The sequence below is a fragment of the Clinocottus analis genome, unplaced genomic scaffold, assembly GCF_023055335.1.
Source record: "Clinocottus analis isolate CAN_PGR_092001 unplaced genomic scaffold, fCliAna1.0.p SCAF_20, whole genome shotgun sequence".
NCBI lineage: Eukaryota > Metazoa > Chordata > Actinopteri > Perciformes > Cottidae > Clinocottus > Clinocottus analis.
In genome coordinates this window covers 5,806,471-5,824,489 of record NW_027175932.1, presented here as the reverse complement: position 1 = coordinate 5,824,489, position 18,019 = coordinate 5,806,471, and the positions used below count along the sequence as shown (strand labels likewise).

The 18,019-nt window shown below is 42.2% G+C and overlaps 1 protein-coding gene across 1 annotated transcript; it reads right to left on the bottom strand.

Annotated features, from left to right (window-relative positions):
• Nucleotides 1–6,470: 6,470 nt before the first annotated feature.
• Nucleotides 6,471–15,880, bottom strand: st8sia1 (ST8 alpha-N-acetyl-neuraminide alpha-2,8-sialyltransferase 1). Its single transcript, XM_068586330.1, has 5 exons — nt 15,062–15,880; nt 13,946–14,090; nt 10,539–10,648; nt 8,561–8,653; nt 6,471–8,237 (listed from the first exon to the last, which is right to left on the bottom strand). The coding sequence occupies exons 1-5, from the start codon at nt 15,238–15,240 to the stop codon at nt 7,757–7,759; spliced, it is 1,008 nt and encodes a 335-aa protein (XP_068442431.1). The 5' UTR covers nt 15,241–15,880; the 3' UTR covers nt 6,471–7,756.
• Between the last annotated feature and the right edge of the window lie 2,139 nt (nt 15,881–18,019).

Sequence of the window (18,019 nt, the reverse complement as noted above, 5' to 3'; positions counted from 1 at the left end):
CACATCGAAAATATATTGAGTAATAGTTGAATTACCATGAGGCCCCTTTGCAGCAGCATTTATCACACAACTATGCTACTGCCAGATATATTTCAGACATGCACATAATGAAGTAGACAGTGTAGTGGCCGTCAGGGCCTGTTAAGCCTTCTGAGCCTTAAAAGCTATAGCTGTTTTATAATGAAATTCTTTGCCACAAATGTATTATTTTTCCCTACTAGATTATTTTCTCATTGCACAGCTGCTGTGTTTGTCTGTTGCTGCCGGTACGGCTTGCTTGAGAGCTAGTTTGCTTGTGACATTGGTTTAAATTGGTTAGAGATGATATTACACACACTGAAAACATTGAGACTGCACAGAAACACTGCTTGCATTTGTTTTCCTGATACCAACCATACCTTCTGTAAATATCGTTTGTATCAAGAGGCGGGAAGGACGACATGTGCATAATTCTACAAGAGTTCATCTATATTTATTAACTTGGAAGATTGCTTGGACCTGATTGATGATAACCATCTACCAGAAATGTCCAGCAGCTGAGACACTGTGCTTAGTGTCATTGACATTGGCGTCAGAAGGAAGAGGGATTTAGGGGAAATTCACAGTTCCAAACTCCATTATTTCAATGGTCAAATCTCTTGGATGCATAAATGGAGTATGCATCTCTATGTGCGCCTGAAACACAATACTATTCAACTGTGTGTGTTCACGGCCAACACAAAGTGGCTTTACACTATTGATCAATTTCAGAGACGTCCTTCAGACTGCAGAGCTGCTGATACTTAGCAGCGCCGCAGCACATCCGAGCCAGGCGCTGAAAGGCCCAGTCCATATTAGGCTACCTAATGTTTTGATTTGGTGATGATGCAGAGTATCAAATAGTACTTGATGAGTGCACTTCTAAGTACATTTCTTGTATCTTAACTTTAAATTAAAGTTTATGATTTGGGGCAATGCTAGCGACTTGAATTGATGGTGGGATTATCAGTTGGTCAAATATCTCACCAACCATTGGATGGATTGCCATAAAACTTTGTACTGACATTTCTAATCCCCTCAGGATGAATTACAGTTGTTTTCTCTCGCACCACTTCAACAAAGATTGAAGGTCATCATGAATTCGTATGAGGGTGATTCAATAGTGAAGCAAAGCAGGTGCAGGTTATTAAAAGGTTTTCTTTTCATGATAAAAATCAATGTTCCCTAGAATTGCCAGTCTGGAGTTCCCTAAATAATGTAACCATGTTATAGGATGTCACAAAAGAAAGATATAAGGATTTAATGCACTGGCAATGTTTAACCATGCTGAATACAGGAGTTAGTAATGAGACATGGAAGTCCATTTGAAGTTAAATATCTGCTTCCGGCATCACTGGCAGGGTCAAAGTTTTGAAAAGCCTGCATTCTGGTTGTATGTTTATGTAGATGCCGAAAGGGACTTGCTTATAAAAGCCTAAATTAATCCTGCAGTTTATTTTGATGTAAGGTGAATCTAAAGAGCAGCATAATCACCCAGTAAGAGCACCAGTGATGCTGTGGGACGCAAATAAAAACAAGGCAAAGCCAGACAGTGGCTGAGTCTCATAGCAGAGAAGAAATCGAGCAGAGATTGGAGCTCCATATACCACACATATGTGGTACATACATTAATAATAATCCATACAAATTTAAAATAATTCAAATAATATGAGATTCTCAATTAAGTGTATTTTAGATTTCAGTGTAACTTAACAGAAGCACCATATCCTACAGCATATTCATTGTAAACATCATACTACACACAAACGCTTCTATTCAGGTTCATGTGATGTGCATGAGCAGATTCTGGAGCTGAACCGTTTGCTATGTAAAGGCAATAACACTCATCCGTGTCCAGAGTTGCTATTATTAGCTTGAATAGAGCAGAGCTGATGTGCATGAAGAGTTTCTTAATCCTCCCTCAAGTTGTCATTTGCTACTTTCTTTGGGTAGGTTCAGTAGTGCCATAAATAGACATAAACATACATTTGGCTAGTGAAGCAAAAGTGAGGAGTGTCTGTTTTCAAACTGCCACACTCATATTTCTTTATAGAACATGATACTTCTGAAAAAGAGCATGAAGTTCCTATTTTGACAATTCTTATGGTTTTATTTGATGTCAAATATCTGACAATGAAAATGTTGGTATTTAAGAAGCTGTGATTACCATGTAAACCATCTCAGTTTGGCATCAAACTATGATGCACCACTTAGTTAGGTTTTGGGAAAACATTGTGGTATAAACTCAGTAAGACAAGTGCTTAAAAAAACACATTTTTGACTTAACTTCAAAATAATTAAACAACACTTTGGGTTGAAAGGCAGGTCTTTAATTTGAACCAATCCATCCGTAAAAATTATATTCATGCCATTCAGTTTTAGGTAAACTAATGCCAACACACCCAATAATGTTGCATGTGCACTATCCTGGTTAAAAAGAAAAACATGATTATTGTAATGGTGAAATATGTTATAATAATAATGTATAATACTAGAATATGTATTATAATGTTTCTAATGGTTTTAACTTGAGAAGAGTACAGAAAAACTGGGCCTTCAAGAGCAAGACCAGATCACACCACACCCTAAAACGTAAACAGGCAGAGGTGGATAATGTACACAGAAATCTTAAATGTATACATGACTCCCTTGGCTGTTTGCCTTCTCTAAAGATATTACGTCTTCTTTCAAAGATGCTACTTGCTTCATTGATTCCTTATTTGGTAATGACATTAGACCTATGGATGATGTTGTATGTATTCTAATACCTTTTTTGGTAAAACCTATATACTAATGGATACACGCGTTCTCTTCCCTCCTTATGTGGTCATCTAGGACTAATAGGAGAGACGCTTAAGTTCCTATAAAATACCGTGATCTAACATGTTAACGTTGAAAACTTCTTCACAGGTCACTGGATTTGTGTCTGTGAAGCTTTGCTCCATAAATGAAGAGACATATGCTGATCCGTCTAGAACTCTGTTCATATTTAAATTGATTAAGAGCTTAGACTCTTCTCCTGAACCACAAAGAAATTTTCCACAACATTATCCAAGGTGGAAATTTCCGCTTACAAATAATGCAGCCTCATTAATCTTGATAATCCGTACAATGATCAATAATAACAGCTGTGTGGAGCTGAACGGTGCAGCGGAAAACAGTGTCCTGGGAAACAGCTGTGTGGCTTCTGCTGACCCATCTTCCAAAAATGCATGGCCCAGAAAACAGGCCGTACTGTGCTGTACCGTACTGTACCGTGCTGTGGCCAGCGGAGGAGCAGAAATATTCTGAACCGCTAAACAAACAATGTGGGCGACACACTTCCTGTGCGCGCACACAGCGTGAATGCACAAGAAGAAAAAAAAAATTGCCAGAAAACAAAACAAGACAAGACAGGCACATATGTCACAAGTACATGTGTCTTCTGTTTCACTGTCATAATGGGCAACACAACAAGACTCATTGCAACGAGGACATCCGTGACCGTGTGGTGCTTTAACATCACGTGAAAGGAAACCACACGGCTGAGATCATTTCTTTTATTCTACTTCTTTTTATTGGATACCAGTGTTTATCTTTTTATATGGATGACGTTGATTTAATTGCTCGCTTTCTTATTTATCCTTCCCAGTTTACTCTTAGGTGACATACAGTTGGTTTAGTCCATTTGGAAGTGTAGTTTTGATATATTTGAACATGCTCAGGCAGGGTTGTTCACATCCGATGAGCAGAGTGACAGTCAGTGTGGCACAAACAGCGATGCCTTCCAGAAGGTTTTTTCTTTTTCTTTTTTATGTAACAAAATCAGGCAGTCAAGGCAAATAAAGCACATTTACACCTGTTTGAAAACAACCAAAACAAGCTTGGCATAACATCAAATATTTAAACATGTAGGAAAGTTGAGTCCTCTGGACGGGTATTTAGAAAAAAAAAATGATTCAAACAGTCTTTTACAAATTATTTGGATTTGTTTTAACCGAATGTACTGCATAAAATCCCCAATTGTCAATTATAAGTCAGAGAATCATCGTGAAGTGTAACCTCAAATATAGTCAAATGTTTGACTTTTTGTTTAAGGTTGAATTATTTTGAGTTTGTTTTAAAAGCAGTGTAGAATTTGAAAATTCATGATTTTGGCAGGACTGTGGTAGAAACAAAAAAGACAGTCATCAGTACACCGTCACTCTCCCCCTTTCTCCACTCGGTCACCCAAGTAGACGAGGATAAAAGGGCTGAAAGCAACTCGTACTGCACCAATATTCACCAGAATGGTCTTGAAATGATTTGAAAGATCACACAATCCCATTACAAATCCCTCATATCACAGCTTTAACTTGTTCTTTTCTGCCTGAAAAATCAGTAGTTTCAACAGATTCAAACAAATACCAACATTTATTTGCATTTACCACTTGACCCACTTCACATTAAGGTTGTCATTTGTGACACAGCACGTCCTCACACATGAAGAAATGATGACGTCTCGACATGCGGAGACCCTCTGCTGTGTGAAACCTGCACGAAGACGTCAGCATGAACTTGCCGTTTTCCCATCAAACATTATCATGAGGGGAAAGAAGCATACACAACCAGTCGATGGACAAGAGCACAGCGACGGGTTTCATAAATCATGTATGCCTTGCTGAAGGACACTGTGGCCGATAAAATGGCCGCTACGGAGGTCAAACATGTGACCTGTGCATGAAGCAAATTAGTCACACTGCCATATAAAAGTGTCCCCAGAAAATAGACAGTGCCGCATTTTTTTCTTTTTCACTGACCTCATGTTAATGCTTTAAAGGAATAGTTTTACGTCATGATTTTCATACGTGCAATATTAAATATGAAGGAACAGCAAGAAAACCGGGGGAAACAGCTAGCGTTGTCTTTAGGCTCTGAACCTATGTATTATCATACTTGCAAATGATGAATAATTACTTATCATGAAGGCTTGATCAAGGCTTCCAGCGTGGCTGTGAGCTCGGTGGTTTCACTGCATGCCGGTTCCCTGCCACCCCAAATAAAATCAGTGGATTTACGCTGATTTATTTATGTAAACATTTTTATAGTTCAGTAAAATTCTGCGGTCATCTCGCTTTTAATGTAAAATCCAAGTTAATCTGACAAACGGTGACAAGTGGGTTTTGACGGCTAACTGTTTCCCCGTTTCCAGTCGTTAAGCTAAAATAAGCTAAGCTAACTTGCTGAAGCTGCATACTTACCATTCAGACAGAGTGCATCAATCTTCTCATCTAACAGCAAGACAGCGAATAAGTGCATTTCCCAAAATGACGCACAATCTCCATACATTTTCTGAAGTGTGATACTGACAATAAAACAGAGCAGAGCACATGTTGGCGTGTTCAACCATTGTATTGGAATGTAAAAAAAATACAGCACCGGTGATACGCTGCCCTTGTTGGTGATGGTATTGCTCTTACATGTTCTTTCACTTTAGATCAATTAGAAAAACTGTTAAAAATGTCTGGTGGCCAATGTTTGACAAGTTGAACAGATATGGAAGCTGTGCAGGTTGTAGCAGGAAGAGCCCCAGCATCAAATATCATGATGTTGGCAACAACTGCACTTCATTTGGATCAGAAGTAGCTTTTGAAAAAGCATAATTTGAAAGAACGCTTAGAGATCTAAAACTAATTGTCCAATGCACTAACAGACCAATATTTACATGACGGATGAATCTCCCTTCTGATAAAGAATCGTCAGCTTCTTCCATCGATCAGATAGGACGGAACGAGCACATGAATCAGAACATAATGGAAATAGATACAAAATCTGTGTACCAAAAGCACATACACGGTTAAAAAAAGCATGCTTTCTCAAAATTCACACTATGTCACATCTCATTCCCAATACTGGGAAGAAGAGAAAATAAAAAACGATGCAAAGAAGAAAACAACACAATAAGTAAAACGAGAGGTCAAAGTGTTCATCAAGAGTCGAGTCACGGAGAGCTACGTGAAACATTTGGACTTTCTCTGAAGTTTCTCTTCATTTAAACGGGTCCAGGAGTAAGTAGCTCTCTTTCAAAGGTCATTTCACACAATGTCAGGGGTCACCTTCACATATCGATTGATCCGCAGAGCCAAGGGCTCAGTCAGCATTAGAAATATCATCCTATGTGCCTTAGTACGTCTCAAAAGGCACTGGACCTTATTCAGTTTAACAAACTATGAGTAAATTAAACGCATAAAGCACTACACGATCCACATGAGCTCTACCTTAAGTCCAAGGAGTATTTTTAATGATTGTGGTACACTCCATGCACTTTCCATGCAGAGTCATCCTTTGTTGCGGTATGGACAATATGGCACGGTCACATTTATCACTTAAATAACATGTTTAAAAAAAGAAACTATTTAAAATCACTTAAGTATAGAAAACAAAACAACTTTTGTGTCTGTCGCCTTAGCTTGTTATTGCCCCCCCCTCCCCTCCTCCCTCCTCCCTCGTCACTTTGTGACATCCAGTCTGTTTTCTGCCACTACCTCTCTTTATATCAGTGTCCAGCCAATTTAGAGCACAAGAACCGTGCTGGAGTGGCTATCAAAGAGACCACTGTTCCCTTGGCTTGGCACTTGGCAAGTATAGTACAGATACCAAGAGATGACTTGGTAACAACTCCATCTAAGGAGTCTTCTTGGGAGTGAATTGTACCAAATAGTCTGTCGGTGATGATCTCCACTTTCAAATGAGGTACCGATGTGTGAGGTTTGTTTGCACAAATAAAAAAAGAGAATCATCTCTGACTAAATACATTAAAAAGGCATTCGACCTTCTCTTCGTGGCCTCCGATGCACTGTTTGGCAAACAAACACAATACGTGGACGCCAGAGTGTACACATTTCTCCTTTTCAGAAAAGGATTCAAATGCAACTTGGATACACATTCTGGGGTACGTAGGACTTAAGACTTGGTTTCTAATGGCTTCTGCTTGAACTAAAGCTCTATTTGGAACGAGAGGATGCCAATCAAGCGCTTGGTTGAAGAAAAGCTGAGAGGAAAATCCTTTCATACACATACAGCCTGTTTTCACTCCTACCCCCTCTCCCCTCCACCCGTCTCCCTCTGCCAGTCTTTTCTCTTTTCCTCTATTACATTTCGGTCCTATTCAAGCTACTAGGTACCAGGATGGCATTATCTCTCCCTTGTTCCTTGTATTTCGCCAGTCTTTCAGTACCTTTTATTATTCCCCCTGGTCCGCCGCTCCTTCTGTCTCTGTTTGACAAGACCCCGAGGGGGTTTTGGTTCAGCTGCCCCATATATCAAACGGATACAGTAGTCAACATAGGAAACAAACAAAAAACAAAAAACATCCACCACCCACCCAACCCCACACATTTTCAGTCCCAGCTGAGGCCTAAAACAAACACACTGTCAGGAGGAGAAGAGACTTGGCAAGATTGGGTGATGTGTGTGAGTGAGTGTGTGTGTGTGTGTGTGTGTGTGTGTGTGTGTGTGTGTGTGTGTGTTTGGCTGCATGTGTGTATCCTGTCCCTGATGCTGCTGGCCTGGGTGGAGGACATTCTCATGATAATTAGGGATTAGCTGGCGGGACAGCAGGAGCGAGTATGGACGCAGATGCAGCGCCGAGGTTCCTCAAGGCAAATATGGGCACCCGTGACGACAACTTTCTGCCGCTTCACAATCCAAATGTTTTCATCCGCTTCCTGCAGCCCACTTTACTTCCACTGGCCGCTCTGGCTTCACTCATCCGGAAGCTCTAACTGCCTCCTTCCTGGCGGGGGCAGTGTCCCAGTCTCATGCGCAACGTGCCGCTTTTGTGCAAGTGCCAAAGCTGGACAAACTCCTCCGGCATGGCGTGGAACCACTTATAGGGCAGGATGTTGTCGTAGTAATGGTGGCTGACCGGCTGCTCGTCCAGGCCCACGGAGAAGGGCCAGAAGCCGTAGGCCGTCACTTCCTCGCACAGCCCCAAGGCCAGGCTGACCAGGAAGAGCCCGGTGGAGAGGCGTTTGGCGTGCACGCTCCGGGTCTTCCAGAACTTTCCCACCGTGCGCAGAAAATCGGGGTTGGCAAAGAGCATGGTGAGGTTGGAGGACGTGTCGGCCAGGGCGTAGTACGCCCGCAGGGACGGGTCGGTGCCGGTCTTCATGGAGAACGCCGGCATGTAGATGTAGCTGGAGCCGTAGACCTTCATGCTGTCCACAAAGATCTTCCTTGACCAGAGGAGGTTCTGAAATCTGAGGCGAGGGACAGAGAGAAAGAGCGGGAGTGAAGGCTGAATGTGACCTGATGAGCGGTTGACTCATCTGTAGAGCTGTCGGTTCGCTTGAAGCCTGACTAGGGAGGAAATGAGCTTCCTGTATGGTCACATACAACGCTGCAACACTGCTCAACACAACGGGTGGTTCAGGCACACCCACTTACTGCAGACTCAAAGGAAAACAAATGTGTTACAGTTTATAATGAACAGTCAGAGTAGGAATTCTTATTCAACCGCTCTTTTAATCCTATTCATGTGTATATTTTTTGATGCATTTTTTGATTGATTCGGCCTGATCACCTTTTCTCTATGATGCTGGGGTTGGCTGTAACCAGGTGAGTTCGGGTTCCCACATCTTCCACATATTCCTTTGACAGTGGTGGAAGGTTGCACCTAAATGACCAAAACACACATTATTTATTGAAGATGTCACACACAAAATGTCGTCTAAATGGTTACTTGCTGAAGCACCGAAAGTGTAAACAACAACGTAATACAGCTCTGGCTTAAAGTTGATCTCACTATCTGTTCTGCAAGCTGTTGGGTCAGACCATGAAACTGTGAGACGACTCCTCTCTGCTTCAATGATGATAAGACATGTTCATATCTCTACCAGACAGAACGTATGGTAATGTGGACGGGCTGGTCTAAAAACTAAAATGCTGAATGTAATTCTGTGTTACCGGATGGATTGGTCCTTACAGTACATTGCATTTATTGAAAATACTCTTTTTTTTTCTGATCATCCGTTAATTTAACCATTTTACCAATGAAGTTGCAGGACACACGTTCTCATCCTTCGTATCACAGAGGTGTGCCGATGCTTGGGCATTGGGTCAAGGGAGAATCTGCCGTTACGTCGTCATTTGGAATGCCAATGACATCATGACAGCAATCTCGGACAATCAAATCAGCTCCTGAGATGTGCCGACAGTTGGGTATGCGGGGCAGAGGGTCTGAAGGTGGAGAGTGCAATATGTTGTAGCAGGCAAATGGGGTCTTTTTGTGTATTTTTGTGATGTATCTACATCTTTTAAGCCTTTTAGTTGCTGTGTCTTAGTCAGACTTTTTTTTTTTACAACAACCCTGCAGCGAAACTGAGAGCCTAACAGTGAGATCATTCAATGGGTTTAATGTGTGCACAAATGAATGCTCTCAATGATAAGAAGAGCACAGGAAAGGCATTGATTAGCAGATATTCTAGATTGCAACAAGTTTCCAACTTCCTCATGCAGTGTCGCATTGGAGCGCCACTCGACTTTTAACTGGGAAAAAAACCTACAGCTCCGAGAAAGAAACTATTTGATTCATGAGCAACTATGCACTGTAGTCTCAGAACAGACTGGTTATGCAGTTTGAGGGGGCATCGTGATGCCTTATTATTGCCTGAACAAAGATCTGGCTCGAGGAGTTTTCTATAGGTTTCTGCCGTGTCTATAGTTTTGGTCGCCCCTTTGCAGTTTTAAGGTCAGATTTCCCTCTTGGCTGCTGCCCAAAGACTCATCACAATGTGTAGTGAGCTTGTTGTAATATTGCATAAAAGGTATTTGTTGCATGTTGTGTCTTGTGGCTGAGACTGCTGTGAAGTAAATGGAAAGTCAAGGCAGAACAGAGCTTCAAGACATCTGTAGCACCATAAAAGTGTTGAAGATGCTGCCTTGCTGCCATTTTGTTGGCTATAATCTGAATAAAACTGTATTTGTATGACTGTAATGTTCTGCTTGCTCTAGATCCGTCTATATCTGTGGAATGCTTTTCAATGTAAACCCATGGAGCTGTTTCTCAATGGCGTCACTTTCCCGACGCTCTCAAAGAATGTTTTTGTTTGAGTTAAAATTCCAACATCTGATATTAATTTTTCCTGTCTCGTTCTGCTTCAACACTCTGGTGTAGTATAGTTGCCCCGTTCTTAGAGGCGGTTTCTCAATCAAAAGCTCTATAAATGCATCTATTCGACTATGTGTTTCAAACAAGAAAAGCACCTTGGCGTCATATTCAAAATATGCAAATGATTCTCCTTTTGAAAACTGGTCATCACTTCACTTTTTATATATATAGCATTGAGTTTTATGGATTTATTCTTTTCCTCCCTCCTCTTTAGTCCTATTTTGCTTATTCACGCCCAACTTCTTTTCTCTCCTCCCTCGCTGTGGCCCATTTTTCTGTCTCTGTCCTTCCCTCTCGGCTGCAGTCGACACCGGCTCTCATCATCCGGTCATATACAATGCACACGCGGGCACTCACAGTCCCGCACGGACCCTTTTTTTTTTTTTCTCACCGAAAGATAAAATCGGCCTGGTCGATGTCGCGTCCACATTTGCTGTGCCGGAGAATGCCACCGTTGCCCACCACTGCACACTTCTTCAGCGCCAGCTGCAGAGGGTTGTCCTGGTCAGAGGGAGAGATGCAGCACTGTTAGCACACACAAAAGCGACCGGACATGAACACACAAAAGCTACCGACACACATGCACAAAAGCAAATATTAATTTTCTCTCAACCGGCACCCCAAAATTGATGCAGGTGCATGAGTCACTCTGCTCAGCAGAGGACAGGACCTTGGCTTCTTGCTAATTTCCCTTCTCAGCGCCATGTGCTGATGGACAAACTGGCATGAAAATATGAAGTAAGGAAGTGGACAAAACCAAGTCGAGGTCATACAGCATCTGAGTCAGATTTCATTTCTGGCTTTAGTCTTGTATTGTGTGGGGAAATAACTTCATGAAAAAACAAGTAAATCCCTAAAGAGAAAGGATGTACTGGCAAGTTGAAAAAAAAAACAAATTCTAAAATAACTGGATGCAGAAAAGGGCCAAGAACAACTTGAGAACTTTGAGCTAAACGTTCCCACATTCCCACAGTTTCTCATAGAAAAGAAATGTCAACGATGGGAACAAACAAACAAATACACTCAAGTCGTCCATCATAGCATCCGTCAATGCTCATTGTTTTGAACTGTAATTTTGCAACACTTTGAATACAAATGAACCGTCATGTTTAGGGCTGTTAAATTTGCATTTGTACTACAATGTGTGGCCGCGGTGGGCGTTTCCTCTATTTTTACATTATGTTAAGTTAGCTCACTTTAGCTATTTCAACTGTTTATCTATGAAGCCCTTTTTTTTAAAGCTTACTAGCTAATTACTTAAGTTTGAGCTAATTGAAATGTTTAATCATCACATCTAACATGGTTTAGCTTCTCTACTGGCGGACTTGATATGTGGATTCATATTTATTGGCAGACTGACAAACCCACAGTCTCCATCCGGGAAGTAGGACGAGGCCACAAGTAACCCCAAGGATGGGATCACTGCTCTATCATCATTTTTGAATAAATCCTTGTAAAGGATCATATCAAAGCTGCTACAGAGAACACTGAAATCCCACACTTCATGAGGCAAAGAGCCTAACATGTCCCTACTCTTTGCCTTGGCTGCATTTAAGTAACGGCATGGATTAAGCGGGGATGGCGGAAACAATTGTGCTCATTATTACCCCTGTAGTGCACACACTTAAGAATACACACACACAAAGGCACACACACACACACCCACGCATCTCTTCATGCCTCAGGGTCTCTTTTAGACCGTGACAGGGGGGTTGAGTCAGAGGACAATGCCCTGCTAACAGCACATCCAGCAGGGGAGGGGGGGTCCAGCAAGTTGGCCTTAAACTTTGAGAGGGGGACACTTCTTACAGTAGCACATGGTCCACGCTATTGATCCAATGTCTTGACATATTTTAGTTTGGATTGTTCATTGTAATTGATGGCTAATTGGCTATGATATATTGATTAACACCTATACCCCTCGCAAGTCTTGTTTGGTCCGACCAACTAGCCAGAAGACAAATATATATTCACGTTACTGTGATGTCAAACTGAGAAGCATTGGTTAAAATCACAGGAATCTACTGTACAGTCCAGTGAACTGTGTTTATGGATGCCCTGTTTGAGCCATTGAACTAACCAGCAATTAACTGTTGAAGCCCTAATTGGCACATTCCCTGAGAGATGCCCAGAAACGGTGGCTGCTGCCAGCTTGGTGCGGCTGTCTCGCTGTGTTCGAACCTGCAATCACAGCACTGGTAGTTGAGAAGCCACATAATAAATGTGTGTGTGAGCTTGTGCTTAGTCCATCCCACCTAACTATTGGTTGCGTTCCTTCTTCTCTACCAAATTTAGACCGCACGAGCGATAGATGGAGACTCGCACAAGCACAAAGTTGTAAAATGTTGCAGAGTCACCATAACCTTGGGCTGTTTTTTTCTTTCAGATGTCAATACAAAACCATTTACAACTGTGTTTTCCTCTGAAATGGAGTGGCAGATATCTTCACAGCAGATACAACACCTCTCTTTAAAAGTTTTCTTTTTGTGTGTATATTATGGATTTTCTCTCATAATCAGTTCAACATTTTCATCAATAAAATGCCATCAAACTGGTGATTGATTTTGTTTTGTCAAGCCAGCAGTCAAAATTCCCCAAATATTTAGCTCACAATCATATTAAAACAGAAAAAGAAGAAAATCCTCAAAGCAAATAATTCTGCAAAATCCAAATATGAATCTTCTCGACTGACTCAGTGATTCAACACATTGTATTCGCTCTAATTTGATGAACAAAATGTATTCTGAATTGAGAGGATACACATATAGTAGCGATACCTGCAACAGTAAATTCTGGGTCTAAAACCCACTGCACACACACACACACTCTTCATATTCTCCTTATTTATTTATTTATTTATTGGCCCTCACCTCCCCCATCCCTCATGAATGAACATGCATAGCTCACGCCTGCAAATTTGGGTCACATATTCATCAACCATTTACCAACCAGGATATTAGCCTGCAAATCTGTGGCATCAGTAATAGGGATCCAATCTTCATTATTAGAGAGATACATTGCCCCTGGATACAAAAACCACAGCAACAGCACCGGCACCAGAGGTTCTCATTTCTTTTTGCTCTTTCCAGGCGCAAACACCCTCATCCACATGCGCGCCCACACACAGGCAGGTCGCCATGTAAAAATAGCCCATACATAATGTACAATAGTAGAGTCTCTAAATGGAAAGGAAAGGGGAAACAACATAGGAAGGAGACACTTGAAGAACATCCCCATTCAGTTTTTTTTCCTCGTCTGAAACATTATATCATGGAGTAGACCGAGGTGGAAAATAACAGGACAGGACATATCCTGTCGAGCCGCAAACACCGAGAGAAATAAACTCTCCCCAACTGTTACACACCATGTCACAATAGAAACGGGAAAAAAAGTGAAAGAAGCACATCAAGGTGATTAATGTAGACGTGAAAGAATAAGATGGAGTGTATTTCATGACTGGGAACTGTGTCCTGATGCTCTAACCGGTGTCTGCATCTTTAACAATGACCCATCACACACTCTCTCCCGCTAATCCTCTCTCCTTCAGAGGGTTTCTCTGTGCCACTGCCCTCCTCCCCGACTCCATTATGGCCCAACAAGGACCCGCGGTTAAAAACCCACGGGTCCCACAACAGAGTTGTTCCGCGCTGAGTGGGAGAGAGATCAATTTCCATCAGACCAGACTGAATTTAATTGGATCTTAGTTCCTATTCGAGACCAAACTCAATGTGTTTTGTGGCGAGGACGTACCTGGCTCTTTAAGGGGTGAAACCAAACCATGTGTTTCTGTTGACATACCTTCACAAGCAGAGGGTAAGTCTCATTGTTGACAGTGTGCGAGTGGTAAAACTCCCCGTCGTACCACATGACCTTGCCCATCGGCGAGTTCTCCTTGGTCACTGCAAACATTTTCCGAGGATCGCAGCACTCTGTCAGCAACTTCCTGCGGAGAGATGATGTGGGAGATGATAAATCTGGTCTGTGGGGGTCTGCGGACAGTTTAACTCAAATTGGATTCAACAAGATAGCTGGCTGGGAATCTGGTAATAGACAGGCGATAATAATTGATTGTTATTTGCTGAAGAAAAGGATCACATGTTGGAGCTTCTAAGGGTATGAACATGCAGTAACAGGCTTACGAAATAAGTGAATTAGTTGGGACTGTACATTCTAGTAATTCATTGGATAGAAATTGGACTTTACAGCTCTGTGACTTTAAAACCACGGCTCCAAGCGATAATCACACATCCTCCCTGTCCGCTGCTCTGTAGGTGTCACTGTCTCTTATTATACTAATTGGCTTTGCCCTGGAGAATGTTCTCAACTGAATATGTTTTAAACGAGTTTGCCGAGCTGTGCCTATATAACACAACCTGTTCATCTGATTTGCTTCAACGTTTACGATACGTTTGCATCTCTTTTGGTGTTACTGAAATGTTCCTGTCTGATATCAAACAAAGCTTTGACCGATGCCAAGCTTTAAATATGTGTTTGGTACAATAACAGTTGGTGTTTTTGAAAGATTGGGGGTATTTTTTGAAAGACTTATAGAAACCACTTTCTCTTGGATAAACAGTCTCATCATATTGAATGTCTTTTGGCAGGATGCCCATTTGTTCAGGGACTTGAAATACAGACAAAAGAGGTCAGGCCACACACACACTCAGTGGTAATAATTATCCCCTGTGTTTAAATTTTAATATACCTTATTATAGATTGCCATTATTTACCTTTAGTGTGCTCTAAAGTTTACAAAAAAAATCAACAAAAAAGGAAACATATTACATGGTCTTCTTATTTAACCCAGGGACCTGCTGAAGCATGCATAAAGGACAGCTGGGGCCACCGGGCCATCCTTTGGGAAACACATGCTTTAAAACAAAAAAGGGCACAGAAGTGGGACCTGAGACGAACCTGTAGAAATCGATGCCCGTCTGGTTCTTCTGCCATACGTCCCCGTGACTCAGCACCTCGTCCACTATTTCTTTATCTCGGGGGAGTCGATAGACTGGGAAAATGTAAAACCAGCAGAGCACCAGCACGCACATAGCGGCCCACACCGACAGCTTTCCCCGGTAGCATCGCACCAACATCTTCTCCTCCACACACACACACACACACACACACACCTCCTCTCGTCTATTGCACAGATCAAAACAACCGGTGCATGCCAATTAGAACCGGTGCAATACAAAAAACGTGGACTCCCGTTCAAAGCTCTCTCCGTCCCGCTGCAAATCCCGGTCTCATCCCTCCTCCTCCTCCTCCTGCTCCTGCTCCCGTCCTAGTGGGGTGGAGTATGAACGGAGCTGGCAGGATGTTGCCCGGTGGTTCGGGTCACGCTTCGGTCTGGAAAACCGGGTTCCGTTGGTGAGGCTCTGACGGAGAGAAGCAGGAGCGTCTGACCCTGCAGCAGCTCACACTGGGTTGCGGGGCTGTGGTGCAGTGTGTCGGGCTCTGCAGGAATCCGCCGCACTGGTCTCGGTGCATCACCACCATCATCACAGCCTGCCTGTGAGGAATCATGCGGAGTCGGATCCCCTCCTCCTCCTCCTCCTCCTCCTCCTCCTCCTCCTCCTCTTCCTCCTCTCCCCGCTTTCTCGGTATCCTAAATCGCGGTCCACGTTGTGCCCACTTTCTCCTGCCCGCCGGGGTCTTGGTCCTCGGGCATCCGCTGGTCCTCGTCCTGCTTGCAGGGTGTGCGGTACAGAGTGAACTGGGCCAGTCCAATTCAGTCTCACCCCCACCACCACCACCACCACCCCCCACCCTAAAAAAAAAACCTCCCCCTCTTTTTCCTGTCAACACCCCCTCCTCCGCCGAGACAAAGTGCTTCTTGTGCTCTCTGAGGCGCTTCAAGTTTGCCAGAAATGGCGCGGGTTACGACGGAAAAGGACCTTCAAAATAAGAGCACACACACACACACACAGAGAACACGTGAAACAGGATCACATGCTATTCTTCTCATGTAGACTAGACCATTTTTACACTAGACGTCTGTCAGCGTAGTTCAAAACGTGTCTCCTGCTGACTGTTTTAATGCGAGAGGGTTGCGAAAAGGGTCAGAGATCAGCGCAGGATGTAAAACATTAAACAAATCAGTGACCAGATAGTTACTGAAGACGCTGAAGTTCAAATTTCTACAGCTTATTCAACAGGAATGTATTGAAATAGATGAAGTAGGTTGCATACATCTTTCATCATGTGTGCAATAAAAGCATGGATAGATGAATAAACTGGCTTACTAGGTCATGTTTTTTTTTCAACGATGTTAATTGAGCCTTTTAATTTTGTTTTGTTTTGTTTATTTCCTTTTTCAAATATGTCTGTGTCTGTGCTCACAGGGTCGTTACCTCATCAACTGTCCACGGCAAAAGGGACACTTTTCACTGCTTTAATCATATGGCACAACCTCTTTGTGTAACTTTTTAGAAACCTCGGTGTCATAATTAAAATGTGCTTTTTTTTTTAGGCTTCAACTCTCAGACAATTCCACACTGATGATTTCCATTTGTGCATTCACTGAAGATACACAACATTCAATGTGTTATCACTAAGCCACGTGTTAGCGTCTGTATTATTTTGAAAGTCCTGCTTCAGCGTCTCGTTTGTATTCCCGGTAACTTGACACTGGCTGCTGCAAATGAATGTGCAAATGAAAGCATCCCGCTCAGTGATGTGTCGCGCTGCTGCCCCCTGCTGGTCTCTGTCTGCACTGAAGGAAAAAGGATGATGGATTGAGAAGCTGCTGCAGCGGAGGGTCACACAACAAATCCAACATGGAGTCACCTTATGAGCAGCTTTTTCAATCCCGACATTTTAACCGAATGTATATTTTACAAAACTATTCAGTGCTCTATTCTGTACTATAATATTTAAACATTTTCATTTTTGTTCTGAAATTCCTGCACACCAATAACGATGTATAATAAACCCTCTGCTCCCCTCGTGTGGACAAAGTCTGTTTTCTAAAAAAAAAAAAAAAAAAAAAGAAATCACATGGGGTTGGAGGCGTTTAAAATAACTTTGCATTCGGGCTGTGAACTTTCTTGCTGGAAGTAGTATGTGAGAAGATGGTATCTTCAATGTAATACTATAATTACATACATCACAAATTTGAACACGCTATATATTATACATAAATACAGTGATACGTTCTGATTGTGAAAAGATTCAAGCTTGAAGGTTTATTCTCAACCTTGCAATACTAAACTGAGTAAAATGTCATCGCAGAGCTTAGATGCCTTTGGTGAGTCAGGTAAGACTTAACACGTTGAAATTACATTTGCCATGATGCTAAATGTGTCTGCTTTAAAAAAAAAATCTCACTCACGGATTTGTTGCCTTGTTGCTTTTAACTGAGGTCCAGGATCTCAATATATTATCATTTAAAATGATTGTTTAAAAAGCACATATTAAAACAGAAACTAAGTGACTTAGCGACTGCCAAGACTAGAACATCCGTACATAAATGCAGACACTTATATCTGTTTTCGGAAATAAATAAAAAGAAGGCGAGGCTGATGAATTTGAGAGAAAGGCTTTTGTCAACTTCACCAAACATCTTTTGCATCTTGACGGCGTTCAGAGAATCTTTCCACGTCGAGCTCTGCAGAACTTTTTCATCACAAAGTCCCACCTGACTGAGCACACAGACAGCAGAGCCTAAGAGACCGTTTGTCTGCTGACACTAGAAGTAGAGAACACATGAAGTATGATGCGCTGATGCTTTTATTCACTCACTGACTGTTTCACTGATTGTCGTACTTCATCCAGTCTGATACATCTGTCTGTTCTTCTGATGGAGGACTGCTTACCTACACCTATGCTGCAGATTCAGCTGATGGAGGACTGCCTCCCTTCTCTTGTGAT